The sequence below is a fragment of the Macaca fascicularis genome, chromosome 2, assembly GCF_037993035.2.
Source record: "Macaca fascicularis isolate 582-1 chromosome 2, T2T-MFA8v1.1".
Taxonomy (NCBI): Eukaryota; Metazoa; Chordata; class Mammalia; order Primates; family Cercopithecidae; genus Macaca; species Macaca fascicularis.
The window spans coordinates 97901945-97928028 of NC_088376.1; the positions used below are offsets into that span (position 1 = coordinate 97901945).

The 26084-nt window shown below is 44.0% G+C and overlaps 1 protein-coding gene across 1 annotated transcript; it reads left to right on the forward strand.

The window, feature by feature from the left end:
• Nucleotides 1–25022, forward strand: LOC102124408 (nmrA-like family domain-containing protein 1). The gene is made up of 5 exons (XM_005546603.4): nucleotides 1–108; nucleotides 7758–7996; nucleotides 10590–10839; nucleotides 14555–14745; nucleotides 19422–25022. Exons 1-5 carry the CDS (start codon nucleotides 24–26, stop codon nucleotides 19599–19601), a joined length of 945 nt encoding a protein of 314 aa, XP_005546660.3. The 5' UTR covers nucleotides 1–23; the 3' UTR covers nucleotides 19602–25022.
• The last annotated feature ends 1062 nt before the right edge of the window (nucleotides 25023–26084 follow it).

A 26084-nucleotide genomic window follows, 5' to 3' on the forward strand; every position in this document is an offset into this window, starting at 1 on the left:
ATTTCGGCTGGTGTTGCTGCTCCATGGAAAGTTCTTCTACTCCACCGACTCTCTCTTTTCCTGGTAACATGGCCAGCAAGAAAGTAATTACAGTGTTTGGAGCAACAGGTAAAAAGTCTTTAATTTTTAGGCCCTGCTGACTTTGCTCACTCTCTTGTCTTCCTGTTTGTAATTTCAGAGCCTGCAAGAGTGGGCTGAACAAAGAGCCCTTTGGAAGAAATTTTTTAAAGTATCCTATTGCTTTAGTTCTTGATGTGGTAAAGGGGTGGCATGATTTGATTTGTAACTTGATCTCAGCAGGACAAGGACACTGACGTTATCTCCCTTTCCCAATCATGGGGCTAACTTGTTGGTGTAAGTTTCGTTTCAACATAAGCTATACTCTGAAGTCTTCTCTCCACTCACTTCCTAATAAGCAAAAGGTACAAGTGTGAGACGCCTGTGGGTTTGGAGTGAATATCCAGCGCCTGACCAATCTTCCAGGAGGTCTGCAAGGATGGAGTGTGCGGGGAGTTTACCTTCCTGGCTCCCTTACAGTTTGTTCCTCAACAGTCAGAGCCATCTTTGCACAATGTAAATCAAATCAAGTTATTATCCTTCAATCTATTCTCATTTCAGCCTCCCAAGGATCCATGTGAAACTGTCAGATCATGTCAGGTCTCTGCTCAAAACCCTCTAAAAACTCCCAGCCCCATGGCACTCCCAGTAACGTGCAAAGTCCTGCTAATGCCCTGCAACAGGGCCTTGGAAATGCCTTGTCAGACCTCTCTTCCTGCCACTCTTCCCTCACTTTGCTTCATTACCCTGGCTTTCTTGCTGTTCCTCCAAAACACCCCCACAGTACAAGGCTCTGGCCTTTGTATTGGCTGCTTCTTCAACCTAGAATGATCTCCGTCTGTTACTATCTCATCTTGAATTGTAGTTCCTGTAATTCCCACATGTCATAGGAGTCACCAGGTGGAGATAAATGAATTTTGGGGGTGGTTCCCCCATCCTGTTCTCGTGATAGTGAAACGGGAGAGTTCTCTGGTCCCCTGCCACAAGATGTGCGATGGGGGTGTGGCTCTCTGTTCTGCCACTGCAAGCTGAAACCCTTTAAGGGAGGGGGAGCATGCATACAGGCAGGTGCAGGAACTGGGGCAAGTGCTTTTGGGCTTCCGCCTTATGGCAGCATCTAAGGGTGGGTGTCTATAACTTTCAAAGCCCAAGTGTGCATGTATTACAGTGTACTCTTTTAGCCTTGCCATCCGCAAGTAGTTTAAGGGTTAACCAGCTCAGTGAATCCTCTGCCTTTTTGCAAAAGGAGGGGGCTAGTGTGACAGTTTTCTGTATCCCAAGCTCTCATCCAGCATCCCAGAAGAATTGGGTCACACATGGACTTGAAGGATGAATGCAGGGGTTTTATTGAGTGGTGAAAGTGGCTCTCAGTGGGATGGATGGGGAGCTAGATAGGGGATGGAGTAGGAATATGATCTTCCCCTGGAGTCTGGCCAATTCTCCGAACATCCCCAGCCAAACTCCTCCTGACATTCCTTCTCTTCTCTCCTCTGCTGCACCATTCTGTTGTCTGTCTCCTCGTCTCCTAGTCTGCTTCTGGAGCCTGGGGTTTGGGGCTTATATGGGTACAGGATAGGGAACATGGCAGGCCAAAAGGCAACTTTTGGGGTGCAAAAACAGGAATGCTTATTTCTCACTTAGGGCAGCAGGTATCCAGGTTTGAGGGTGGGGCCTTTGCCAGGAACTGCCCTCTTCTACCCAGTATTTCCCTGTCTCCTGTTCGTATCAATAGTGAGTTAGTTCTCACGAGATCTGGTGGTTTTACAAGGGTCTTCCCCCTTCACTGGGCACTCATTTTCTCTGCTGCCACCCTGTGAAGTGGTGTTTCCTGCCATGATTGTAAGTTTCCTGAGACCTCCCTAGCCATGTGAAACTGTGAGTCAATTAAACCTCTTTTCTTTACAAATTACCCAGTGTTGGGTATTTCTTCACAGCAGCGTGAGAAAGGGCTAATACAGTTACCCATTGCTTTCTTCCTCATGTCATTCAGGTCTCTGGTTAGATGTTACCTTTTCCATGAGGACTTTCCAGACCTCTATATTTGAAATTGCAACTCTGCTTCCACCCTGCCCATGTCTGGCTCCCTTCCTTACTTGATTTCTTCTATTTCTGCCTGTCTTTCCACACTAGAATATAAGCTCTATGAGAACAGGAATTTGTCTGGAGGAAGTCAAGGGCTAAAACAGGAAGCAGAGCGAAATAAATTATCAAAAATCAACAGTCAAGTATGATATTAAAAGGAGAAGAGGCGATGGGGTCAGGGATGACTCTATTAAGCGTTAGGGTGATGGTAAAGATGTTGGCTTTTCCTGAAAGAGAAAAGTGATCAAAGGGTTTGGTTTTTTCAGTGTGTTTGTGTTTAGCTACAGGGTCTCACTGTGTTGTCTGGGTTGGAGTATAGTGACTCTCACAGGAGCCATCATAGTACACAGCCTCAAACTCCTGGGCTCAAGTGATCTTCCCGCCTCAGCCTCCCAAGTAGCTGGGATGGCAGGATTGCAACAGCATGCAGGCATTAAAGGATTTTGAGCAGAGGAATGACCTGACTTTGGTGTTAAAAGGATCATTTTAGCTTATGCTTTGTGAAGGGACTATAGGGGGTAAGAACTGAAGCAGGGAGACCTGTTAGGAGGCGGTTGTCATAAAATAGGCAAGATGATAGTAGCTTAGACCAGGGTGGTAGCAATGAGGTTGTGGAGAGTGGTTAGATTCTGTGGAGGTTTTAAAAGCAGAGTTGGCAGGATTTGGTTTTGGAGCAGACATCAGGGTTAAGAAGGGAAGAGTTGAAAATGACTCTAAAGTTTTATGGCTTGAGTAACTGGAAGAATGAAGTTGAGATTCACTGAAATATGGGAGACAGTGGGGAGGAGGAGAAGGTCAGGAGCTCCTTAAACTTGAATTGGTCTCATTAAACTTGAATTGCCAACTAGGCATCCAGAGACTGGGGAGGCAATTGGATAAGATTTTTGGGAGAGGCCAGTCACTCTATTAATTCTGTCTCCTAAATCTCTCTCAGATTTTTTCCATTCTCCCTCTTAGAAGCTTTTTCCACACTCATTTGCCTTCTCTCCATGTTCTACCTTTAAACAGAATCATCTTTCAAATCTGATTAATTTTTCAAACCTTGTAGCCAGCTACTACCACCTTGTATCACATTCCCGTTCTCCTTCATTACTGCCCAAGATGTAAGCCCCTCTAGTTTTTAGTCTCAACCCTATATTTCTCCATGCATCCTTTCCCTGACCCCACATCTCAGACTCCCTTGCCTCCAAAACCTTCTCATGGTACCCTTCTGTTCCAACATCAACATCTTGCTAAATGCCCCCTCAGCCTCTTTGAATAAATGGTCACTTGACTTTTCTCTCTCAATCCTTCGTGCTCATCATCACCACATCCAGTTAATCACCAAAATCCTGTTGATATCATCTTGTCAAGGAAAATAGTGAAAGACTTTGAAATTGGAAAAAAAGACTGGATGTCCGTGCCCAAGGCACCATTATCAGTTTTGTGAGCCTTTCCTTGTTTTTAAGATATTTATAACTCTATAAATTGTAGCAAATACATAATAACGCAACAGATTCTTAACCATAGAAATGCAAATGAAGGCCAGATGCAGTGGCTCCCGCCTGTAATCCTAGCACTTTGGGAGGCCGAGGTGGGCTGATCATGAGGTCAGTAGTTTTAGACCAGCCTGGCCAATGTGGTAAAACCCCGTCTCTACTGAAAATACAAAAATTAGCAAGGCGTGGTGGCGCATGCCTGTAGTCCCAGCTACTCGGGAGGCTAAGGCAGGATAATTGCTTGAACCCAGGAGGTGGGAGTTACAGTGAGCCGAGACTGTGCCATTGCACTCCAGCCTGGGCAACAGAGCAAGACTCTGTCTCAAAAAAAAAAAAAAAAAAGAAATGCAAATGAATTGTGTCTGGTAGACAACAATCGATCATTGCCTAGAGGATATTGACTGGTTTTGTCCCTAATTGTACATTCGTTTTAGCATTTTGGCATTCTTGATTGCCTACATATATGTGTGTTCTTTGAATTTTTCTTATAACATTGTACTGGTTCCCTCATTAATTAATGAGTTAAATAGAATTTTGACACTTTCATTTTGTGTGTGTATAAATTATTATTTACTCTTTAAAAATGTATCCTTTAATATTCTGAGTATCTCTTAAATTTGCCTTATTCCCTCCACCTGAATAACCCCTTCTAGCACAGGTCATCATCAACCTTTACCTAGATTATTTTAAAGCCCACTAATTGTACCCTTGCCTGTGGTCTCTCTATCCTATTCCACACTCTCTATTAACCAGAGCGCTTTCCCAGCGTGTAATTCTGAACATACTGCTTAACTTCATAAAATCTCCTGTTCCCAGAACAAAGTGCAGCCCTGTAGACCTATTTTACTTCTCTAGCCTCATGTGTGACATTGACCTGCAGTTCTCAGTCAGACTGATTTCAGTTCTCTGAATTCACTGCCTTCTCTCTCACCTCTGGAATAAAGCACTTGCAATCCTCTTTGCATGCAGCACACTCCACATGCCTCTCCTAATTCTTGCCTGTTCTTTAGGGCTCACTTCTGTTACCACTTCCTTCAGGAAGCCTCCCTCTAGTCTGGGTTAGATGCTCCATTTAAGTCCTCCTCTGGAGCCTGTATTCTCTCAATCCCTTTCCCCCTCCCCTAATAGCACATATTACACAGTATTATAATTGCTCTTTAATGATCTCCCCTGCTAGTCTGTAAGCTCTGTGCAGGCAGGTGCCACTTTCAGGTTTGAATCCTGAAATCCTTACCTAAGCAGCTCTAGGATCTGGGGTAAATCCTTGAACTCTTTAGGCCATAATCCAACCTATTAATAATGTCTTTCATAAATTTTATCGTATATCCAACATGTTCAAACCTGCTATTGTTTACCACTACATCCCCAGGGCATAGCACAGGATGTAAGAGTCATTCACAAACATGGTCCCAGGACAATAATAGAAACTTTCCTATAAAAATCCTTTTCAAGGACCATGACCCACCCCACCTACTCCAGCACCCCCCACCCCCCTGCCAAAAGCACAAATTATACTCAAATAGAAGGTACTTCAGTTTGTTTAGGTTTTTATTTTATAAAGTCAGAGTAAAATATTCAACTCACCTGCTTTTTAATTGTGAATGATTCCATATAATGGCCATCCTAGGAGGGATGAAAAAAGGTTTTGTTTTATTTTCTCTAATTTATGAAGAAAAAAAGGTTTATTTGATTAATGATTCTAGTGGCTGGGAAGTTCAAGATTGTGCATCTGCATCTGATGAGGGCCTCAGGCTGCTTCCACCCATGATAGAACGTAAAGGGGAGCTGGCATGTGCAGAGATCACATGGAGAGAGAGAGGAAGCAAGAGGAGAAGGGTGGAGGTGCCAGGCTCATTTTAACAACCAGCTCTAAGGAACTAATAGATGAGAACTCACCCCTGAGGAAGGGCATTAATCTGTTCATGAGGGATCTGCTCCCATGACCCAAACACCTCCAATTAGGCTCCAATATTGGGAATCACATTTCAACATGAGGTTTGCAGGGGACAAATATCCAAACCAGCACCCAGTGTTCTGCAATTTCACAGTGATGTGCATAAAGTGGGAATTCATTTGTCAATGTATTGGGCACTCAGTGACCTCTCAATTTGGAAGCTCAGTTAATATCCTTGGACTCAGAGAAATTACTATTTTCTTAGATAATTTCAATACCTCCATCTGTTTTCTCATTCTGTAATTCCCCTGGCTTGATCTTCTAATTATTTTCCTCCTTCTTGCTTGCTCTCTTTCTCTTGTCTCTTCTTCTCCTCTTTTTGGGCTGATATAGCATCTGGAATGCAAAACCTTTTCTAATCTCAGAGGATATTAATTCAGAGTCTTGCTCTGTCACCCAGGCTGGAGCACAATGGCGAGATCTTGGCTTACTGCAACCTCTGCCTCCCGGGTTCAAATGCTTCTCCTGCCTCAGCCTCCCAAGTAGCTGGGATTGTAGGCACTCGCCATCACACCTGGCTAATTTTTGTATTTTTAGTAGAGATGGGGTTTTACTATGTTGGCAAGACTGGTCTCAAACTCTGACATCAAGTGATCAGCCAGTCTCGACCTCCCAAAGTGCTGGGATTACAGGATTAAGCCACTGTGCCCGGCCCCAGAGGATATTAATTCTTTTTAATTTTTTTATTCAGTTCTCTGGACTGTTTCTGTTTCCATCAGTTTGTTTATTTTGGGTTTGCCTTTCATGTTGGAGGCTTTCCTCAAACATATGATGAACTTTGACTGTTCATATTTACTAGTAGACAATTTACTATGAAATTTACTATGAAACCCTGTGTGCAAAGACAGAGCTCACTGAATAACCCCTGACCCTCCTATAGGGTTATCAGTGGTGTATTAACTGGGGTCCCACAAGAAACAGGTGCCACACTCCTTCAGAGAAGCTGAGAACAATTTAAAAACAGTGGACAAGGAAGACAGCAATAAGGAAAAAGTAAGCAACAAGAGGAAGGAGAAAAGGGCAAGAGAGATGACCAGAACTTGGGGACAGTAGCGATGTGAAAGGGGTCATCTCTCTTGCCCTTGGGTCTCTGGCTGATGTCTCTCATTGCCTAGACCCAACCTGAGGGCACGAGAGGGACTCCATGAGGATCAACTGTTGAGTGCACTAAGTAGAACAGAGAAAGTGAATATGGAGGTGGAAGCACAAAAAAGTATCCAGGACAGGTATCCAGCCAATGTGATGGAGGAGCCCAAATGTTAGTAACCCAACATAGCACCTGGCCTATATCACAGGATATTCCATAAATATTTGCAGGGTGAATAAATCAGGCAAGTAATGATCATATCATAATCGGCCTCGAATGTGGTAAAAAATGTTTACAAGTTTTTAAATTTCTAAAAAAATATAAACCAGGGCCAGGTACAGTGGCTCATGCCTGTAATCCCAGCACTTTGGGAGGCCGAGGTGGGTGGATCACCTGAGGTCAGGAGTTTGAGACCAGCCTGACCAACATGGTGAAACCCCGCTTCTACTAAAAATACAAAATTAGCTGGGCACATGCCTGTAATCCCAGCTACTCGGCAGACTGAGGCAGGAAAATCGCTTAAACCCAGGAGGCAGAGGTTGCAGTGAGCTGAGATTGCACCATTGCACCCCAGCCTAGGCAACAAGAACAAAACTCCGTCTCAAAAAAAAAAACAAATATATATATATATGTGTGTATATGTGTGTGTGTGTATATATATATATATGTATATATATATATATATATATAGAGAGAGAGAGAGAGAGAGAGAGAGAGAGAGAGAGCGCACAGGAACTTCTTTTGATGAATTGTCTGAATAACCCCAACATAAGATCTACAACCAGGTAAAAGTAGAATAATTTCCCTTGTTGAATTTGGAGAACCTGTGGGCATCCCTAATTTTGACACCCTGCTCACTTGCCCTTCTTGTTGCCTCAAGCCTCTCCCACTTCTCTCTTCCCATGTCCTCTGCAAAAATGCCTCCTAAGAGGCCACAAAGAACTTAGTTTGAAAGCCATGGGGATATGTGAAGTGCCATGTAGCACCCTCTGAAGTAGGTACTACAGCAGCTCTACTCTGAATCATGGGATTTCTGGCCTTCTTTCAGTGAACATTCTTCTTGATCCTTCCTGTGTTTCTTCTTCCCTTGACCCTGCAGGAGCTCAAGGTGGCTCTGTGGCCAGGGCAATTTTGGAGAGCAAAAAATTTGCAGTGAGAGCAGTGACCAGGGATGTAACTCGACCAAAAGCCCTGGAGCTCCAGCGCCTTGGAGCTGAGGTGGTAAAAGGTGACCTGAATGATAAAGCATCCGTGGACAGTGCCTTAAAAGGTGCCTATGGGGTCTTCTTGGTGACCAACTTCTGGGACGCTCTCAACAAAGATAAGGAAGTGTTTCAGGTAGAAACCAAATTCTTTCTTTTTTCCTTTGAGCCCTTTCCTCTTACCCTCCCTAGCAGCTTCTTTCCTTCCTAGAAGGGGACAGGCCTTCAATCTGGGCAAATATATGTCTTACATCCCCTTTGGCATTTATAAAAAACATGTACTTTAAGTACTTGTTAAAGGTATTTTTGTAAAATTAATGTTATGTAGCATCTGTCTAGGTCTCAAGACCTTGAATATTCCAGAGTGACCGTTTAATGAAGCTAGTCATTGGATTATGTACTTCTCACTATTTGTTTGTACATGGCATGGGGGGTGGTAGCAAGGGTATCCCCAAATTTGAGGCTAGTCTGAGAGTGAAACGGAAAGAATAAAGATGTAATTTACACTTCATTTACACTTCAGATAGATAATTTGGGGATGGGAACATAGAAAAAGAAATAAATGAGCAAACAAACCCACAGTAAATTAAATTCAGGGAAAATGAAAGTTTGTAGAAAAAGTAAACGTAGGCTGGGCGCAGTGGCTCACGCCTGTAATCCCAGCACTTTTGGAGGCCAAGGCGGATGGATCACCTGAGGTTGGGAGTTTGAGACCAGCCTGAACAACATGGTGAAACCCTGTCTCTACTAAAAATACAAAATTAGCCGGGCGTGGTGGTGCATGCCTGTAATCCCAGCTAATTGGGAGGCTGAGGCAGGAGAATCGGTTGAACCTGGGAGTTGGAGGTTGCAGTGAGCCAAGATCGGACTATTTCTCTCCAGTGTGGGCAACAAGAGTGAAAGTCCGTCTCAAAAAAAAAAAAAAAAAAAAAAGAGAAAAAAAAGAAAAAGAAGAAATAAATGTAACCATAGAATATCACATAACTCAGCTTCAGCTGTGTGTAAGCACTAAATATTGATCTAGCCAAAAACAATGATTGGGAGAATGAAAAAAGGGAATTGTGTATATGTGTGGTGGTGGTGGTGCTGGTGGACAACGTGAGTGAGTAAGAGAGGAGACAGAGCGAGTGAGTGAGAGAGAATAATTAAATCCTCATCTTTCATAGTAGGAATTTAGTTGATGATATTTCAAATTGAAAAAATCGAGAATTAGTGGTATAAACATTTACAAAAATAAACAGCTAAATGAAATTGAAGTGTTACTTCTGGAGAACAGTAATCAGCATGGGGCACAGGGAACTTATTTTATTTTATTTGTTTTATTTTATTTTTTTAGAGACAGGGTCTCACTATGTTACCCATGCTGGTCCTGAACTCCTGGGCTCAAGTAATCCTCCCATCTCAGCCTCTTGGGAATTTCTTTTTCACTATAAGATCCATTCCCTCCCAACCCATGACAGTACTATTTGAAATTTTAAACTATGTATGTGTATACATTTGAGAAAAAATGAAGATTACATTTAAAAAAATATAATGGATGGTATTAGCCACTTGAAGAAATGGTACAATTCAAACAATCGAGAGCAGGATCAAACTGTTCCAGGAATGTCTCTTGAATTAATGATACCATTCACAGCCTGTGTTTTAGTGATAAACTCTGGAAGGGCTTATTTTAGGAGACTTGAATTCTACTTCTGATATTCACTTACTAGGAAACGGAGGGGCACAAGTCACCTCTCGGCTTCACTTCCTGCCTCTGCTAACCCAGGTCAATTATGTCTTCTCTGCCTGCTGCATGAGGTTTTGTAAGGAAAAGTAAGAAAGAAAACGCAAAAAGGAAGGAAAAAAAGAAGAGAGAGATGAAAGTGCTTTGGAAAATTTGGACCTAAAAACACACAAAAAAGAGAATATATATACTTATGTGTTTGTGTGTGTGTATGTACGCCTCCATTATGCCCTCAATATCCAAATGGTGTGTAGATATAGTCCATTACTAGACACAATTATAGAAAATAAATAAATGCGATTGCAGTTGATCACAAAGACACTGAGCCCAGAGAAAAAGGCCATCTCTTCCTGGCCAGTTGCCACCAGGTTGCTTCTTAGCTTCAGACAGGTATCTGGGGTTCCTTTCTCCTCTGCCTCCTCCCTAATTTCTTATTCTACTACTCCCCCACCTCCGGTGTTCTGCTGACAGCCCCCATGGGAGCAGGCTGAGGAGTTGGGGGTTTTGGAGTGGAGCCTCTGCTCAGCAATGCTGGTGTGGTGGCCTCTCATAAGGTAAATTGAATATATTTTGAGGCTGGTAGAGCTTCCTCTCCATAGGGATGAGGGTAATAAGAAAAGGAGCGGGTGGACCTGGCGCCGTGGCTCAGGCCTGTAATCCCAACAGTTTTGGAGTCCGAGGTAGGCAGATGACTTGAGATCAGGAGTTTGAGACCAGCCTGGCCGTATGGTGAAACCCCATCTCTATTAAAAAATACAAAAAACTAGCTGGGCGTGGTGGTGCCCACTTGTAATCCCAGCTACTCGGGAGGCTGAGCCAGGAGAATCACTTGAATCCAGGGGGCAGAAGTTGCAGTGAGTGGAAATCATGAGACTCTGTCTAAAAAAAAAAAAAGCAGGGGGCAGGGAGGGAGAGGGGAGTGGAGGAGATTCTGCTCTGAATATCTGTCCGAATGCAAATACAAATACAGCGGCCTATATGAGGATTTACTTTTGACCCTCAGGGGAAGCTGGTGGCAGACACCGCCAAGCATCTGGGTCTGAAGCACGTGGTTTACAGCGGCCTGGAGAACGTCAAGCGGCTGACGGATGGCAAGCTGCAGGTGCCGCACTTTGACAGCAAGGGCGAGGTGGAGGAGTACTTTTGGTCCATTGGCATCCCCACGACCAGTGTCCGCGTGGCGGCCTACTTTGAAAACTTTCTCACGGCGTGGCGGCCCGTGAAGGCCTCTGATGGAGATTACTACACCTTGGGTAAAACGAAATGAAAGCTCACCGGGCACCTGGTTGCCCTCCTCTCCACTCACCTGCCTCCCTCTTTCCCTTCTTTCCCCTCTGCAGTGGACACCTACCATTTGAGTGCCTTCTATGTGTTTAGCTCTGTGTGAAGTGCTGAGAGGGATGCCAAATTGTCCTAGGCTTCTCTAGGGCACTACACTAAATTGCTCTTCTAGGGCAGAGAACTAGATCTGGGATCAGAAGCACAAAGGGTTACATTTCCAATCTTAACATACTGAGCCTCCTTAATGTAAGTACTGGAGTTAGCTATGTGACCTCCAACCTCAGTTTCCTCAGGTTATTTTTATTTTTATTTTTTGAAATGGAGTCTTGCTCTGTCGCCCAGTCTGAGTGCAGCAGCATGATCTTGGCTCACTGCAACCTCCACAGCCTGGGTTCAAGCGATTCTTGTGCCTCAGCCTCCTGAGTGGCTGGGATTACACGCACCCGCCACCACACCTGGCTAATTTTTGCATTTTTAAATAGATACAGGGTTTCACCATGTTGACCAGGCTAGTCTCAAACTCCGGAACTCAAGGGATCCGGCCAACTCAGCCTCCCAAAATAATGGGATTACAGGTGTGAGCCACCATGGCTGGCAGTTTCCTCAGGTTTAATGGGAAAATTGGACAAGATGACTTTTTTTTTTTTTTTTTGAGTCTGGGTCTCTGCTGCCCAGGCTGGAATGCAGTGGGTCTTTCGCCCATACTGGGTTTCATTGCTCACTGTGCAGCCTCGAACTTTTGGGCTCAAGCATCCTCCTACCTCAGCCTCCTGAGTAGCTAGGACTACAGGGGTATACCATCACATCTGGCCAATTCTTATTTTATTTTATTTTTGTAGAAGTGGGGTCTCTCTTTGTTGCCCAGGCTGGTCTTGACCTCCTGGGCTTTAGTGATCCTCCCGCCTCTGCCTCCCAAAGTGCTGTGATTACAGGTGTGCGCCACCATGCCCAGCCTCAGGATGACTTCTAAGAGCCCTTCTAGCTCATCCATCTGACCTTCTGTGGCAACAATGGAGGAAAAGTGTTCTTCTGATCTGGGTCCCATGGTCAGAATTAGAGCTTAGAGGGACTGTGACCTGCCTGGGAGACAGGTTCCCAGGCCCTACCTGCACAGAGTCCAATTCCATAGGTCTGGGTTGACACCTGGGAGTTTTAACAAGGGCTCCAGGTAATTCCAATGCTGCTGGTCCACTGGCTGGCATTCCCCTTCCCTTTGGGGACACTTTCTGTGGCCATGGTCAGAGTTGGCCTTTGTGCAGTAGATGGAATGTGGAAATACCAATGACAACAATTCAGGCTTTCTTCCTTGATTCAGAATTAACACTCATCAGAAGCTGGGAGGGGTGGCCTGTGGTCCCAGCTACTCAGGAGGCTTAGGTGACAGGATCGTTTGAAATAGAATGAGGGACGGGAGGGTAGTAGAAGGTGAAGTCAGAACTAACAGAGGGTCTGGTTGTGTAAGCTTCGTAAACAACTAGCTTTTCCTCTGAGAGACACAGAGAGCTATCAGAAGGTTCTGAGCAGGCAGGGCCAGGTGCGGTGGCTCACGCCTGTAATCCTAGCACTTTGGGAGGCCGTGGCAGGCAGATCACTTGAAGCCAGGAGTTTGAGACCGGCCTGGCTAAGATGAGGAAACCCCGTCTCTACTAAAAGTACAAAATTTAGCTGGGTATGGTGGTAGGTGCTTGTAATCCCAGCTACTGGGGAGGCTGAGGCAGAATTACTTGAACCTGGGAGGCAGAGGTTGCAGTGAGCTGGGATTGCACTACTGCACTCCAGCCTGGGTGACACAGCGAGACTCCATCTCAGAAAAAAAAAGAAGGTTCTGAGCAGATGTAACGTTCACCTGAGCTGAGTTTTTTACAGGGTCACTCTGATTTTTATGTTGAAAAGAGACTATGAAAGGGCAAGAGTTTGGCCAGGCGCGGTGGCTTACACCTGTAATCCCAGCTCTTCGGGGGACTGAGGCTGGTGGATCATGAGGTCAGGAGTTTGAGACCAGCCTCATCAAGAAAGTGAAACCCCGTCTCTGCTAAAAATACAAAAATTTGCTGAGCATGCGTGCCTGTAATCCCAGCTACTCGGGAGGCTGAGGCAGAAGAATTGCTTGAACCCAGGAGGCGGAGGTTGCAGTGAGCTGAGATCACGCCACTGCACACTCTAGCCTGGGTGACGAGCAAGGCTCTGTCTCAAAAAAATTTTTTTTTTCATATTTTTAGTAGAGACGGGGTTTCACCGTATTAGCAAGGATGCTCTCGATCTCCTGATCTCGTGATCCGCCCCTCGGTCTCCCAAAGTGCTGGGATTAAAGGCATGAGCCACTTCACCTTGGCTGTTATAGCATTTCTGACAGGCTGCCTGGACAACATGGTGAAACACTGTCTGTACTGAAAATACACAAATCAGCCTGGTATGGTAGTGGGTGCCTGTAATTCCAGCACTTTGGGAGGCCAAGGCGGGCGGATCATGAGGTCAGGAGATCGAGACCATCCTGGCTAACACGATGAAACCTTGTCTCTACTAAAAATACAAAAAATTAGCTGGGTTTGGTGGCAGGCGCCTGTAGTCCCAGCTACTCAGGAGTCTGAGGCAGGAGAATGGGGTGAACCCGGGAGGCAGAGCTTGCAGTGAGCAGAGATCGCGCCACTACACTCCAGCCTGGGCGAAAGTGCAAGACTCCGTCTCAAAAAAAAAACAAAAACAAAAACAAAAAAACAAAAAAAAACCAAAACAAAACAAAACAAAAAGAAAGGGCAAGAGTGAAAACAAGGAGACAAATTTTGCAATAACTCAAGTCACGAATGATGGTGGCTTGGACCAGGGTGGTAGCATTGAAGATGATGAGAAGTGGCCAGATTTTGTACATATCGTGCATATGATTTCCAAAGAAAAAAAAAACAGGATATGGGATGTGAGAGAAGTGTCAAGGCTGACTGCAAGATTTGTGACCTGAGAAATCAGAATGATAGAGTTGCCATTAGCTGAGGTGGGAGGCTGTAGGGAAGTTGTTGGGGAGTGTAGTTCAGTTTGGGGTCTGTTGAGTTTAAGATGTCTATAGAACAGTCAAGTAAGGATTTGAGTACGTAGTGGGACACATGAGTCTGGAATTCAGCAGAAGTTTTGGCTGGAGATATGTTTAATCATATTTTACATACAGCAGATATTTAGTAAATAGTTGCTCTTGTTAATCAATATCCATACACTGTAGTATTCTCTCTCTTTTTTTTTTTTTGAGATGAAGTCTTGCTCTGTTACCCAGGCTGGAGTGCAGTGGCACGATCTCGGCTAACGGCAACCTCTGCCTTCTGGGTTCAAGTAATTCTCCTGCCTCAGCCTCCGGAGTAGCTGGGATTACAAGCACGCACCATCACATCTGGCTAATTTTTGTATTTTTAGTAGAGACAGGGTTTCGCCATGTTGGCCAGGCTGGTCTCGAACTCCTGACCTTAGGTGATGTGCTTGCCTCGGCCTCCCAAAGTGCTGGGATTACGGGTGTGAGACACTGCACTCGACCTGTAATTTCTCAAACAAAACCTTGTAACTGTGTATAGATTGTGGCCACTGGGTTTTACATTGCCTTCCCACACCTTTTGTTTAAGTGATTGATTAGTTTGGGTTGGTGGGACCTACCAAGGATGTGATATAATTAACTGCTTATCTTTTTCTATTTTTTTTTTTTTAAATTAGCTGTGCCAATGGGAGATGTACCAATGGATGGTATCTCTGTTGCTGATATTGGAGCAGCGGTCTCTAACATTTTTAATTCTCCAGAGGAATTTTTAGGCAAGGCCGTGGGGCTCAGTGCAGAAGCACTAACAGTACAGCAATATGCTGATGTTTTGTCCAAGGTTTTGGGGAAGAAAGTCCGAGATGCAAAGGTGAGTTCTTAGGGGAACATCCATGTGATCACAAGAGACTACCTTGGTTAACATTCCACTGACTTACAAATTTTGGTAGACTGTGGATTTAGGCAGGATTGAACTTAAACTTTCAGAAGAAATTGAGAAGGACTGTGGTTGCATAAATCTAACTTCGTTGATTGCAGCAGTAGAATCTCTCCCATACAGCTTTATTTCTTTGGCTTAGGGTTAATTGACTTGTAAAAGTAAAATTACTTTTGAGTGGAAAGAACTTAGAATGTGAAGATTGAGATACAGCCTTTTCACACACACAGTCCCAACTCCTCTCATAAGCCCTTGCTGCTGACCACCTCGGTCGACCAGAACTAGCTGATGTGGAACAAGGCACTTAGCTTCATTGAGCCTCAGCTTCCTCAGTCGCAAAGTGGGGAATGATAGTATCTACTTCGGGTGTTCCTGTGCAAATTACAGAGAATATATTTAAAGGGCTTATCATAGTGTTTGGCACATAGCAGTGATGTATCGAGTCTCTGTGATGAACCCAGTGCTACTTTAAGGAATTCGCAGCAAGGTTGGAGTGAAAATGTTGATGCCCATCAAGTCACCATGATCATTATAACACATAACTCTATAGGTGCTTAATTGTGTTGTTCAGACTATCAGTGCTATAGGTGACCAGAAAACAGTGGAAGAAGGTTTCATGGAAGACGTGGGCTTGAGTTGGTCCTTGAGGGAACACGACTGTGTATAGATAGAGGGGGCACCAAGAAGGCTGGCCTGGCTGATTCTAGAATAAACACAACAAAAAAGAGGCAGTATGGGAAGGAGGCAGATTCTGGCTCTGCTCCGATCCTTGGTAATTTACTTAACCCCTCTCCATCTCAGTTTCTTCATATGTTCCAAAAAAAGTTGTTATACCTCCTTCATGGGATCATTGTGAGGATGAAATGAGATCTGTACAGCAGGTGCTTGGCACTGGGTCTGGCACTTAGTAAGCCCTCAACAACTGATCATGCTATAAATCATGCAGGAATAGCCTCCTTGTGTGGGTGGCTGCCTTCTTGGGCTTGGGGGTAAGTTATTTTCTCCAAGGAATTGTGCCTGGCCAGGACAGACTTTTTACAGAAGAGTGAGAATTAGTGATATTGAGCATTACCAGCCATTTCCCCAAGCAGGTATTGATAAGAGGAAAGGAAAAGAAAACAGGCTGTTTTCAGGGTACACTGATAGAGTTGAGTAGTTCCAATAGAGACCTTATGGCCCACAAAGCCTACAATATTTATGTCTAGGCCTTTAAAGAAAAGTTTGTTTCCCAGCACTTTGGGAGGCCAAGGAGGGTGGATCACAAGGTCAGGAATTTGAGACTAGCCTGGCCAACATGGTGAAACCCCGTCTCTACTAAAAATACAAAAATTAGCTGGGCATGGTGGTGGGCACCTGTAATCCCAGCTACTGGGGAGGCTGAGGCAGGAAAATTGTTTGAACCCAGGAGGTGGAGGTTGCAGTGAGCCAAGATTGCGCCATCGCACTCCAGCCTGGGTGACAAGGCGAGACTCCGTATCAAAAACAAAACAAAAATAAAAAATAAAAAAAGGTTTGTTGACATATGTTCTAGAACATTTCCTAGAATTAGGAATAGAAGTTTGGATCAGCAGCTCTTGTGCTTCTAGAGGGGGTATCTAGATTCCCAATTCAGCCTCGGGTACTGAAGTTGTGAGGAGGCAAAGGATTTTTTTTTTTTTTCTGGAAAACCAGTGTAGGAGTCAATCCAGCCACAAAACCACATCTGGTTATCTCATTGAAGCCACACACACATTTCTTGGAGAGATTAAGTTACTCCTATACCCAAGAAGGCAGCCACCCACTCAAAGATGGGCTCACAAGAGGATCTGCAAGGTTCCTTGTACCTGGGTGCACACTTACTTCTCAGTGACCCTTCTCCCAGGCCATTTGCATTTGGGTCATATATTCGTTGTGTCTCGTGGGTTTGAACCCTGTAAGGAAGGAGAGAGAGAGTGTGAGTGTAGGGGATGAGTGTGTGTATTGATTCTCAGAGGATGCAGTAGACATTGTTCTGAATTGCTCAGAACCTTCCAAGCATCTGTTAGTCACATACTTGGTCCCTGACTCTTCTTGGTATACAAATTGCTTTATAATGCAGCTGAAGCTCCTCTGGCACCACAAGCTGTAGGGGATCAGAGGCTGGAACTTCTATAGAATGGTCTGACAATTCCGGGGAAGGGTACATCTCGCCACAAGGTGGCGCTCCAGCCCTCACGGTCTGACTTCCTCCCAACTCCTCAAGGGGGTGTGAAATGTCTGATTGAAACTGTCTAACCCCCAAAGGAAGATGGTTTTCTCAGAAAGTGAGACACAACAGAACAGGCCTCTTTCCTTCAAAAATCTGCAGTAAAAGAATTCCTTATTTTACTGAAGTATATTTGATATCAAAGTTATGGACAAAAGAGCGACTCAAGGAGACAGACATGGAAGAATCTTCCATGCTTCTCACACAGACTTCTATTTCCAAACTCACTTCAAATTGTCAATGTTTTTCTGATTTCAAAAATAGCAAATACTTATTGAAGAAAACTCAGACAATTATGAAAAAGAAAATACAAATCACACATAGTTCAATCTCTTAGAGATAGCTACTGTTAAGATTTGACAGATTTTCTTGTCTTTTTCCAGTATATGTAAGTATGTATATATAGGTATTATATATACATACGTATATTATATTTATTATATGTATTATATATACATACGTATATTATATTTATTATATGTATTATATATACATACGTATATTATAGCATATACTTACATATTTATTGTATTAAATATATACATATGTATATGTATATATAAGTATGTGTATATATGTATATATTTAATACAATTATTGTATGTATATTTTATACATACAATACACATAATGTATACACAATAATGTATTAAATACAATAATTGTATTTAAATTGTATTTAAATAAATACTAGCATCTGTTAGTCATATACTTGGTCCCTGACTCTTCTTGGTATACAAATTGTTTTATAATGCAGCTGAAGCTTCTCTGGCACCACAAGCTGTAGGGCATCAGAGGCTGGAACTTCTATAGAATGGTCTGACAATTCCGGGGAAGGGTGCATCTGGCCACAAGATGGCCATATTATTGTATTCAATATATACATATATACACATACTTATATATACATATACATATGTATATATTTAATACAATTAAAATAACACTAAATGTACCATTTTGTTTCTGGCCTTTTCAGTTAATGATAATTTTTCTATTTTGTTAAACTTCTCCAAAAACATTAAACTGCATTATGCTCTGATAGTAGATGTACCACAATTAATTCTACCATTTCTCTATTGTTAGCCATGTAGGTTGTTCTTAATTTTCTCATCATTATGAATGCATGTGACAATCATCACTTTACCTAAGTTGTGTCTGTCACTTTTTTAAAGGCCAAGTAAAATTGCAAAGTCAGAGTTTATCTCTGAGGGCAAAAGACAGATTATACTGGATCCAATAGAAATGATTTTAGCTAATTCAGTAGGGGGGATTATGGATCTAGTTAGTATTAGAAAGGATTCAAGGAGTGGATTTTATGGAAGGTGACAGAAGGCAGCTCAGTTGGTGTGGGATGGGCTCCATTTCTGCTTGGGCCTGGCCTTGGCAAAGGCTGGGGCAATTGGAGGTAAAATACAGACCTCTAACCAAGAAAGGGAGCAAGTATGGATGGGCCATCAGCCAGGTGAGAAGGAGAGCCTGGTGCCAGAGATGGGGGATCTTGACACCACATGGAGGTCCAGGTGGGTGGACGGTTTCAGAGGGCTGGTAGGGCAATATGAAGAGGAAGTGTAGGCAAAAGCACTGCGAGGTGCTATTCACATGAAGGCTGGTACAGATCTATAGTACCTTATTGAAAAGGCTTGGGGCCAGAAACAATTCAGCTTTAGGAATCTTTCAGCTTTTAGATAGGTTATTGTCTACATGTATTATATAACATCACCAGCAGGGGCTGGAACAGGAACCTGTAATCAAACACATCTGTATCTCTGCAGGCAAATATTTGAATGTTTCCACTAAATGGTATAATTAAAGACCGTAAATAGCTTCACATAGTTAGATCAGGTTTGCCACTAAATTAGTTCAAAAAGGTCAGTTTGCTGCCAAATGGCTTATGGGGAAAAAAAAAAAAAAAAGCTTTAGAGTCTCTTGGATTTTGGAATTAGGCTAAAGAATTGTGGACCTGGCTAGGTGCTGTGGCTCACACCTGTAATCCCAGCACTTTGGGAGGCAGAGGCAGGTGGATCACCTGAGGTCAGGAGTTTGAGACCAGGCTGGCCAACATGGCAAAACCCCCATCTCTACTAAAAATACATAAAATTAGTCAGGTGCGGTGGTGGGTGCCTATAATCCCAGCTACTCAGGAGGCTGAGGCAGGAGAATTACTCGAACTCGGAGGGCAGAGGTTGCAGTGAGCCAAGATTGCGCCACTGCACTCCAGCCTGGGCGACAGAGCGAGACTCCGTCTCAACAACAACAACAACAACAACAACAACAACAAAAAAGAATTATGGAACTCTATCATCATTAAGGTGAATAATGTCATTTCAAACTATTTTAAGTATGGGCTATAACATTTTCTGTCTTTTTATTTGTTCTTAAAAAGATTACCCCAGAAGTTTTCGAGAAGCTGGGATTCCCTGCAGCGAAGGAAATAGCTGATATGTGTCGTTTCTATCAAATGAAGCCGGACCGAGATGTCAAGCTCACCCACAGACTAAATCCCAAAGTCAAAAGCTTCAGCCAGTTTATCTCAGAGAACCAGGGAGCCTTCAAGGGCATGTAGAAAATCAGCTGTTCAGATAGGCCTCTGAACCACACAGCCTCTTTCCTCTCTGATCCTTTTCCTCTTTACAGCACAACATTCATGTTGACAGAACATGCTGGAATGCAATTGTTTGCAACACTGAAGGATTTCCTGCAGCCCCCTCTTCAGTAGTAAGCACTGTGTTGGTGATAGGACCCAGTAATCTGATTCACATTTAACTTGCTAGTTAGTGATAAGGGTGGTACACCTGTTTGGTAAAATGAGCAGCCTCGGAACTTGGAGCTTCTCCCCTAACACTAATGGGAAGGCAGATTATACTGGGATTTCTCCTGGGTGAGTGATTTCAAGCCCTAGCGCTGAAATTCCCCTAGGCAGCTCCAGTTTTCTCAACTGCATTACAAAATTCCCAGTGAACTTTTAAGTAGTTTTAATTTTAAAAAATGAACATCTTTGTAGAGAATTTTCTGGGGAACATGGTGTTCAATGAACAAGCACAAGCTCTGGAAATGCTAAAATTCAGTTTTGCTTCACGATTGGAAGTTTATTTTCTGATTCATTCATGAAGTCATCTATTGGGCCACCATTCAGTTATTTGTCTGTTAATTCCTTGATCCTTCATTTATCCATTCTGCAAACTTTTCTTGAGCACTAGCACGGGTGGCACATTTGTGGACTTCGCTTCATTCCTATGTGTTTTCTTCTCAGAGTGATCCCCTCTCAGAAAGGCTCCTTTCCAGTTTGTGGTTGGGTTGGAGTCAGGTCAGGGCCAGAGGGCCCATCTCCCCATTTAGCTCTAGGCAAAATCCAGGGGATCTGCAGTGGGGAGTGGGGACAGGAAGCTGGAGGGAAGGCCTGTGAAGGGTAGGGATGTGGCAAGAGGAGGTGACAGAAGGACCCCATAGGACCTTCCTATATCTCTGGCTTAGCATTTTTTACATCATATTGTAATCGTCTTATTTGCTAGTTTTCTTTCTTTCTGTGAGTGACTTACGCTCATCTTATCCCAGTGCCTGGTACATAATAAGTGATCAATAAATGTTGATTGACTAAATGAGTAAATAATCAATTCTATTATTACAAGAAAAGAGTGGCCAGGCACAGTGGCTGATACGTGTAATCCCAGGACTTTGGAGAGGCTGAGGTGGATGGATTGCCTGAGTCCAGGAGTTTAAGACTAGCCTGGGCAACATGATGAGATCCTGTCTCTGGAAAAAAAAAAAAATTAGCCAGGCCATGGTGTTGTGCTCCTTTGGTCCCAGCTACTCGGAGGCTGAGGTTGCAGGATCACCTGAGCCTGGAGGTTGAGGCTGCAGTGAGCCGTGATCATGCCACTGCACTCCAGCCTGGGTGACAGAGTAAGAACCTGTCTCTAAATAAGTAAATAAATAAACAGATGCATTGCTTGTGTGTATTGGGGGTGTGGTTCTTACTCCCCCAAAAGAACTAGCAACTGCTACTTTTTAAGGGCAAGAGATTGGCCTCTTCTGGGAATGGAGGATCCCCCACTATCCAACGTGTGATGATAGAAGCCCCTGAGCAAGGACAGAGATGGTGGAGCCTGTGTGAGAGCCCTTGGCCTGAAATCTCACTCAGGAGAGGGAGACTTGGTGGTGGCAAAAGACAGCCTTTTCTGTTTTAGAGCTCCAAGCGGTAAGTGTTGAATAAATGATGTTGAAGTTGTTGCAGACAAATTTTGATTCTTGGGGGGCAATCACAATTGAAGTGCATTTGAGGACCAACCCCTCTCCTTTTCAAAATACCAAGCCCCCAGCAATCGATTCAGTGCAACTTAAGTGCTCAGCCCTGGGAAATAGGCCTGGATAAATTTCTAAAAAGGGAAAAGAAAAAGAAAAACAAAACCCTAAACTAAAAATAGGTGACTTATTGCTCATCTGGGTGGGCCAGATGGGAAGAATGACTGCTGTTTCCTAAATAAACCTCAGGGTCCCCCATGTGGAGAGTGACTACAGGCCTAAGGGTCCCCTGGACTTTTTGTGTGTTTGCTGGGATGGCAGGTTGCTTCTTGTTGACCAGGATAGCTGGGCATGGTGACTCACACCTGCAATCCCAGGACTTTGGGAGGCCAAGGTGGGAGGATTGTTTGAGGCCAGAAATTTGAGACCAGACTGGGCAACATAGCCAGACCCTATTTCTAAAAAAAAAAAACAAACAAACAAACTCAGCCAGGCATAGTAGTGTATGCCTGTAGCCCCAGCTACTTGGGAAGATGAGGCAGGGGAATCGCTTGAGCCCAGAAGTTTGAGGCTTCAGTGACCTGTGATCATGCCACTGCATTCCAGACAGAGTGAGACCTTCCTTCTCTCTCTCATTTTTTTTTTTTTTGAGACAGGGTCTAACACTGTCATCCAGGCTGGAGTGCAGTGGTGCAGTCACGGCTCACTATAGCCTAAAACTTCTGAGCTCAAGCGATCCTCCTGCCTCCACGTCCTGAGTAGCTGGGACTACAGGCACACAGTACCATGCCTGGCTAATTCTTTTTGTATTTTTGTAGGGACAGGGTCTAGCTATATTGCCCAGCCTGGTCTCAAACTTCTGGCCTCAAGCGATCTGCCTGCCTCAGTCTCCCAAAGTGTTGGGATTACAGGCATGAGCCACCATGCCCGGCCTACCCTGTCTCTTAAAAAAAAAAAAAAGGGAAGAAAGAAAAGAAAAAAAGAAGACTGAGACAGGCCAGGGCTGCATAGCCATGGATCAGTCCCAACAATTGTTTCTGGAAAGCATGAGAAGTCCTTCCAGGATTTAGAACCAGACTTTACAGTGGCTGATCTGAAATGAGACTGTGCACTTTAGGCACCTCAATCTCACATAACAAAGAAGAGAAAAGAACTTCCAATTAGTCTGAGACATTTAATATTTGTTGACATTTTAATATTTAATAATAGTGGACAAAAGATTCCACCACTATCCTCTCCCATTCCTACCCAACAGTCTCCAGGCCAAGGGAAGGAAAGGATTCCCTTTGCAGTTGTTCAGGGTAGAGACCTGGAGACCCAAGAGAGGCACAGAAGGTGGAAATGGGGCCGTGCATCTCAGTGAACAAGAGCACCCTCTGTTGTCCAAGAGTAGATTAGGGTTGGGGGTGTGGGCGATGGAATAGAAAGGATGCAGATCTCTCCCTGTGATTCCAGGAATGACCCTAGAAATCCAAGCTACAAAGTCAGATAATCCTAGATTTGATTGCCTCTGCCACTGACAAGTTGTGTGAACTTGGTCAAGTTACTTGATTTCTGAGCTTGGTCTCCCCATCCTCACTGGGGACTGCTGGGAGGACTAAAAGATTGAAAGCATGAGAGGCAGTTTGTATAGTCTTTGCCAGGTAGTAAGTGCTCAAGAAACAGCTGTAATTATTCTCTCTCTCTCTCTCTCTCTCTTTTTTTTTTTTTTTTTGAGGCTCTTATTGCCTAGGCTGGAGTGCAATGGCGCCATCTCGGCTCACCGCAACCTCCACCTCCCGAGTTCAAGAGATTCTCTCCTGTCTCAGCCTCCCGAGTAGGTGGGCTTGCAGGCGCGTGCTGCCACGCCCAGCTAATTTTGTATTTTTAGTGGAGACGGGATTTCTCCATGTTGGTCAGGTTGGTTTCAAACTCCCGACCTCAGGTGATCAGCCCGCCTCGGCCTCCCAAAGTATTGGGATTAAAGGCGTGTGCCACCGCGCCCAACCAAGAAACAGCTATAATTATTCTTGAGCATAATTCCTCCCCTTGCCTCCTTCATATGCCTCCCAAAGTTCTGAGGTGCCTCCTGGGCGGTTCCCGGTGTCTGACCTTGGCCTCCTGGACTGCAGGTTCATCATGCTCTAACCGCCCCCTGCCAGGTGTCCTGTCCCTTCCCATCTCCCTTCTCCCACCACTAGATGGCAGGATGAGTCCAGCATAAGAAAGGATCGCTCCAGCCTCATGCCAGGTGATTTTTCCCAGGGCTTTTTTGGGAAATAAAGCCAAAGGAGATAATTATGCGGCGCATCTTAAAGCCTTGTCGGTTACCCTCCGTGGCCATTTCGACAGACATGCGCTGGTCACCTTCTCTGGAGTGAAGTGCCTTCTCCGTGCTGGATTTGAGATTAAGGGAAGAAAGGGAGGACCAAGGGATTATCCAAAGGCTCCAGCGCTGGCTTGCTCCACGGCAGAGAAAGGCCTTCAGGCTGAGGGTGAGTCTTCTGCATAGAGGGGTCCCAGGCTCTGCTCCAGGAGTGCAGAGCACAGGGCCTGCCCTTTCTCCGCCTGGCAGCTGGGGCCGAACCTTGCTGGATGCTGGTGTTCCTGCTGCTGGCTTCTCCGCCGGTCACACTGCTTGTCATCCTCTCTCCGACCCAAGGGACCTTTGCAACTCTGAAGCCCCATCAAGACTACACAAGGGGCAGAGACGGTTCACTAAAAGGAAACTGGGGCACTGTTAGGAAGTGCACACTGAACGGCTCTCAAACATTGTCCATTCTCCCAAGTAACAGAGCAGAACACTCTGGCAATGTAGTCCTGTCTTGGACTCCTCATGGGAGTAAGCAGGAAGACAATAACATGATTTTTAAACCATCTCGGAGTAGAAGTTGCTATAACATTTCTCTCTTTCTTTCTTTCTTTCTTTCTTTCTTTCTTTCTTTCTTTCTTTCTTTCTTTCTTTCTTTCTTTCTTTCTTTCTTTCCTTCCTTCCTTCTTTCTTTCCTTCTTTCTTTCTTTCCTTCTTTCTTTCTTCCTTCTCTCTCTCTCTCCCTTTTTTTTTTTTTTTGAGATGGAGTCTTGCTCTGTCGCCCAGGCTGGAGTGCAGTGGCACGATCTCGGCGATTCTCCTGCCTCAGCCTCCCGAGTAGCTGGGATTACAGGGACCTGCCACCACACCCGGCTAATTTTTGTATTTTCAGTAGAGACGGGGTTTCACCATGTTGGCCAGGCTGGTCTCAAACTCCTGACCTCGTGATCTGCCTGTCTTGGCCTCCCAAAGTGCTGGGATTATAGGCGTGAGCCACCGTGCCTTGGCTGCCGTAGCATTTCTGACGGGCTGCCCGGCTGAGTGTTGCAAGAGGATTAAAAATGTACACACCATTTACTTGGCAAAACTCCTAAGAAACCATCTTAAGTAAATAAACATAAATATAGATAAAATATAATTTTGAAGATTTTATTTGAAAGCATTTTTTTATGAGAGCAAAAAAAAAAAAACATGGAAGTAAGCAAAATGTTCAGCATTTAAGAAATGGATAATTAAATTACTGAAGTTTAAAAATTCCTTTAAATTTTAAGTTCTTTAGAACTAGCATTTGTAAAGAATTTTTACTGAGACAAATTATGTTTTAAGTGAAAAATATTGGATTATGTCCAGCATTATATCTAGCCTAATCCCAACTGTGTAAACTACATATACGTAGTAAAACATTGGAAGGAAAAAAATGCCAAAATGTTAATAAAGGTTTTCACTGAGGAAAAATTTTGGTTGATTTCTAGTTTCCTTAAGTTTCTTCTTTCCCCTAGTTTCCCATAATACAAATTGTTACTTTTGGCCGGGTGCAGTGGCTCATGCCTGTAATCCCAGCACTTTGGGAGGCTGAGGCGGGCGGATCACTTGAGGTCAGGAGCTCGAGACCAGCCTGGCCAACATGGTGAAACCCCATCTCTACTAAAAATACAAAAATTAGCTGGGTGTGGCAGTGCGTGCGTGTAGTCCCAGCTACTAGGGAGGCTGAGGCATGAGAATCGCTTGAACCCGGATGGTGGAGGTTGCGCCACTGCACTCCAGCCTGAGCGATAGAACAAAGTTTGGTCTCAAAAAAACAAAACAAAACAAACAAACAAACAAAAAAAGTGTTACTTTTATGTTGAACTTGTACGTAAACAAGAGTTATTTTAAAAATTTAACAAATATTATTTATCGATTGTCCTGTCTTCCTTATAACAAATATAATAATTATTTATGAGTGTCTATTATGTCCTAGCCACTCTGAGAGCTGAAGGCATACACTTTCGTTGAATCTTATATCAACACTTTAAGAAAGATTATCTTCTCATTTTACAGATAAAGAAATATACTTCACAGAGTTTAGGTAATTTGCTCAAAGTCACACAGGTATTACACAGGTGGTGGAGTCAGGATTTAAATCTAAGTCTGTATGTCTCCAAAGTCCATGAGCTTTTCACCACACTAGGACTTCGATCCTGCCTCCTAACCAAGGGATGCTTGCAGCTCTGAAGTCCCATCAAGGACCACACAAGGGCAGACTTCTCAAGTTATAAAGGGATTGGGTCATCAGATTCATTCAGAATTCAGTTGTTTGGAATTTGGACATATTCTCCTCGGAAACAATGTATAAATGCTAATGTGCAACACTGTATAAAGATCAACTCTAAAAGTTGGTGAAACCCATCTACCCATATGCTGTGAAACCACAACTTTCCATAGGATATTGCTTGTTAACCCTGTCTCCCAGTTGCACACACACGAGAATAACGAAACTAACACTGGGGTGAGGACAAGGCAGTGCTTGGCGGAGGG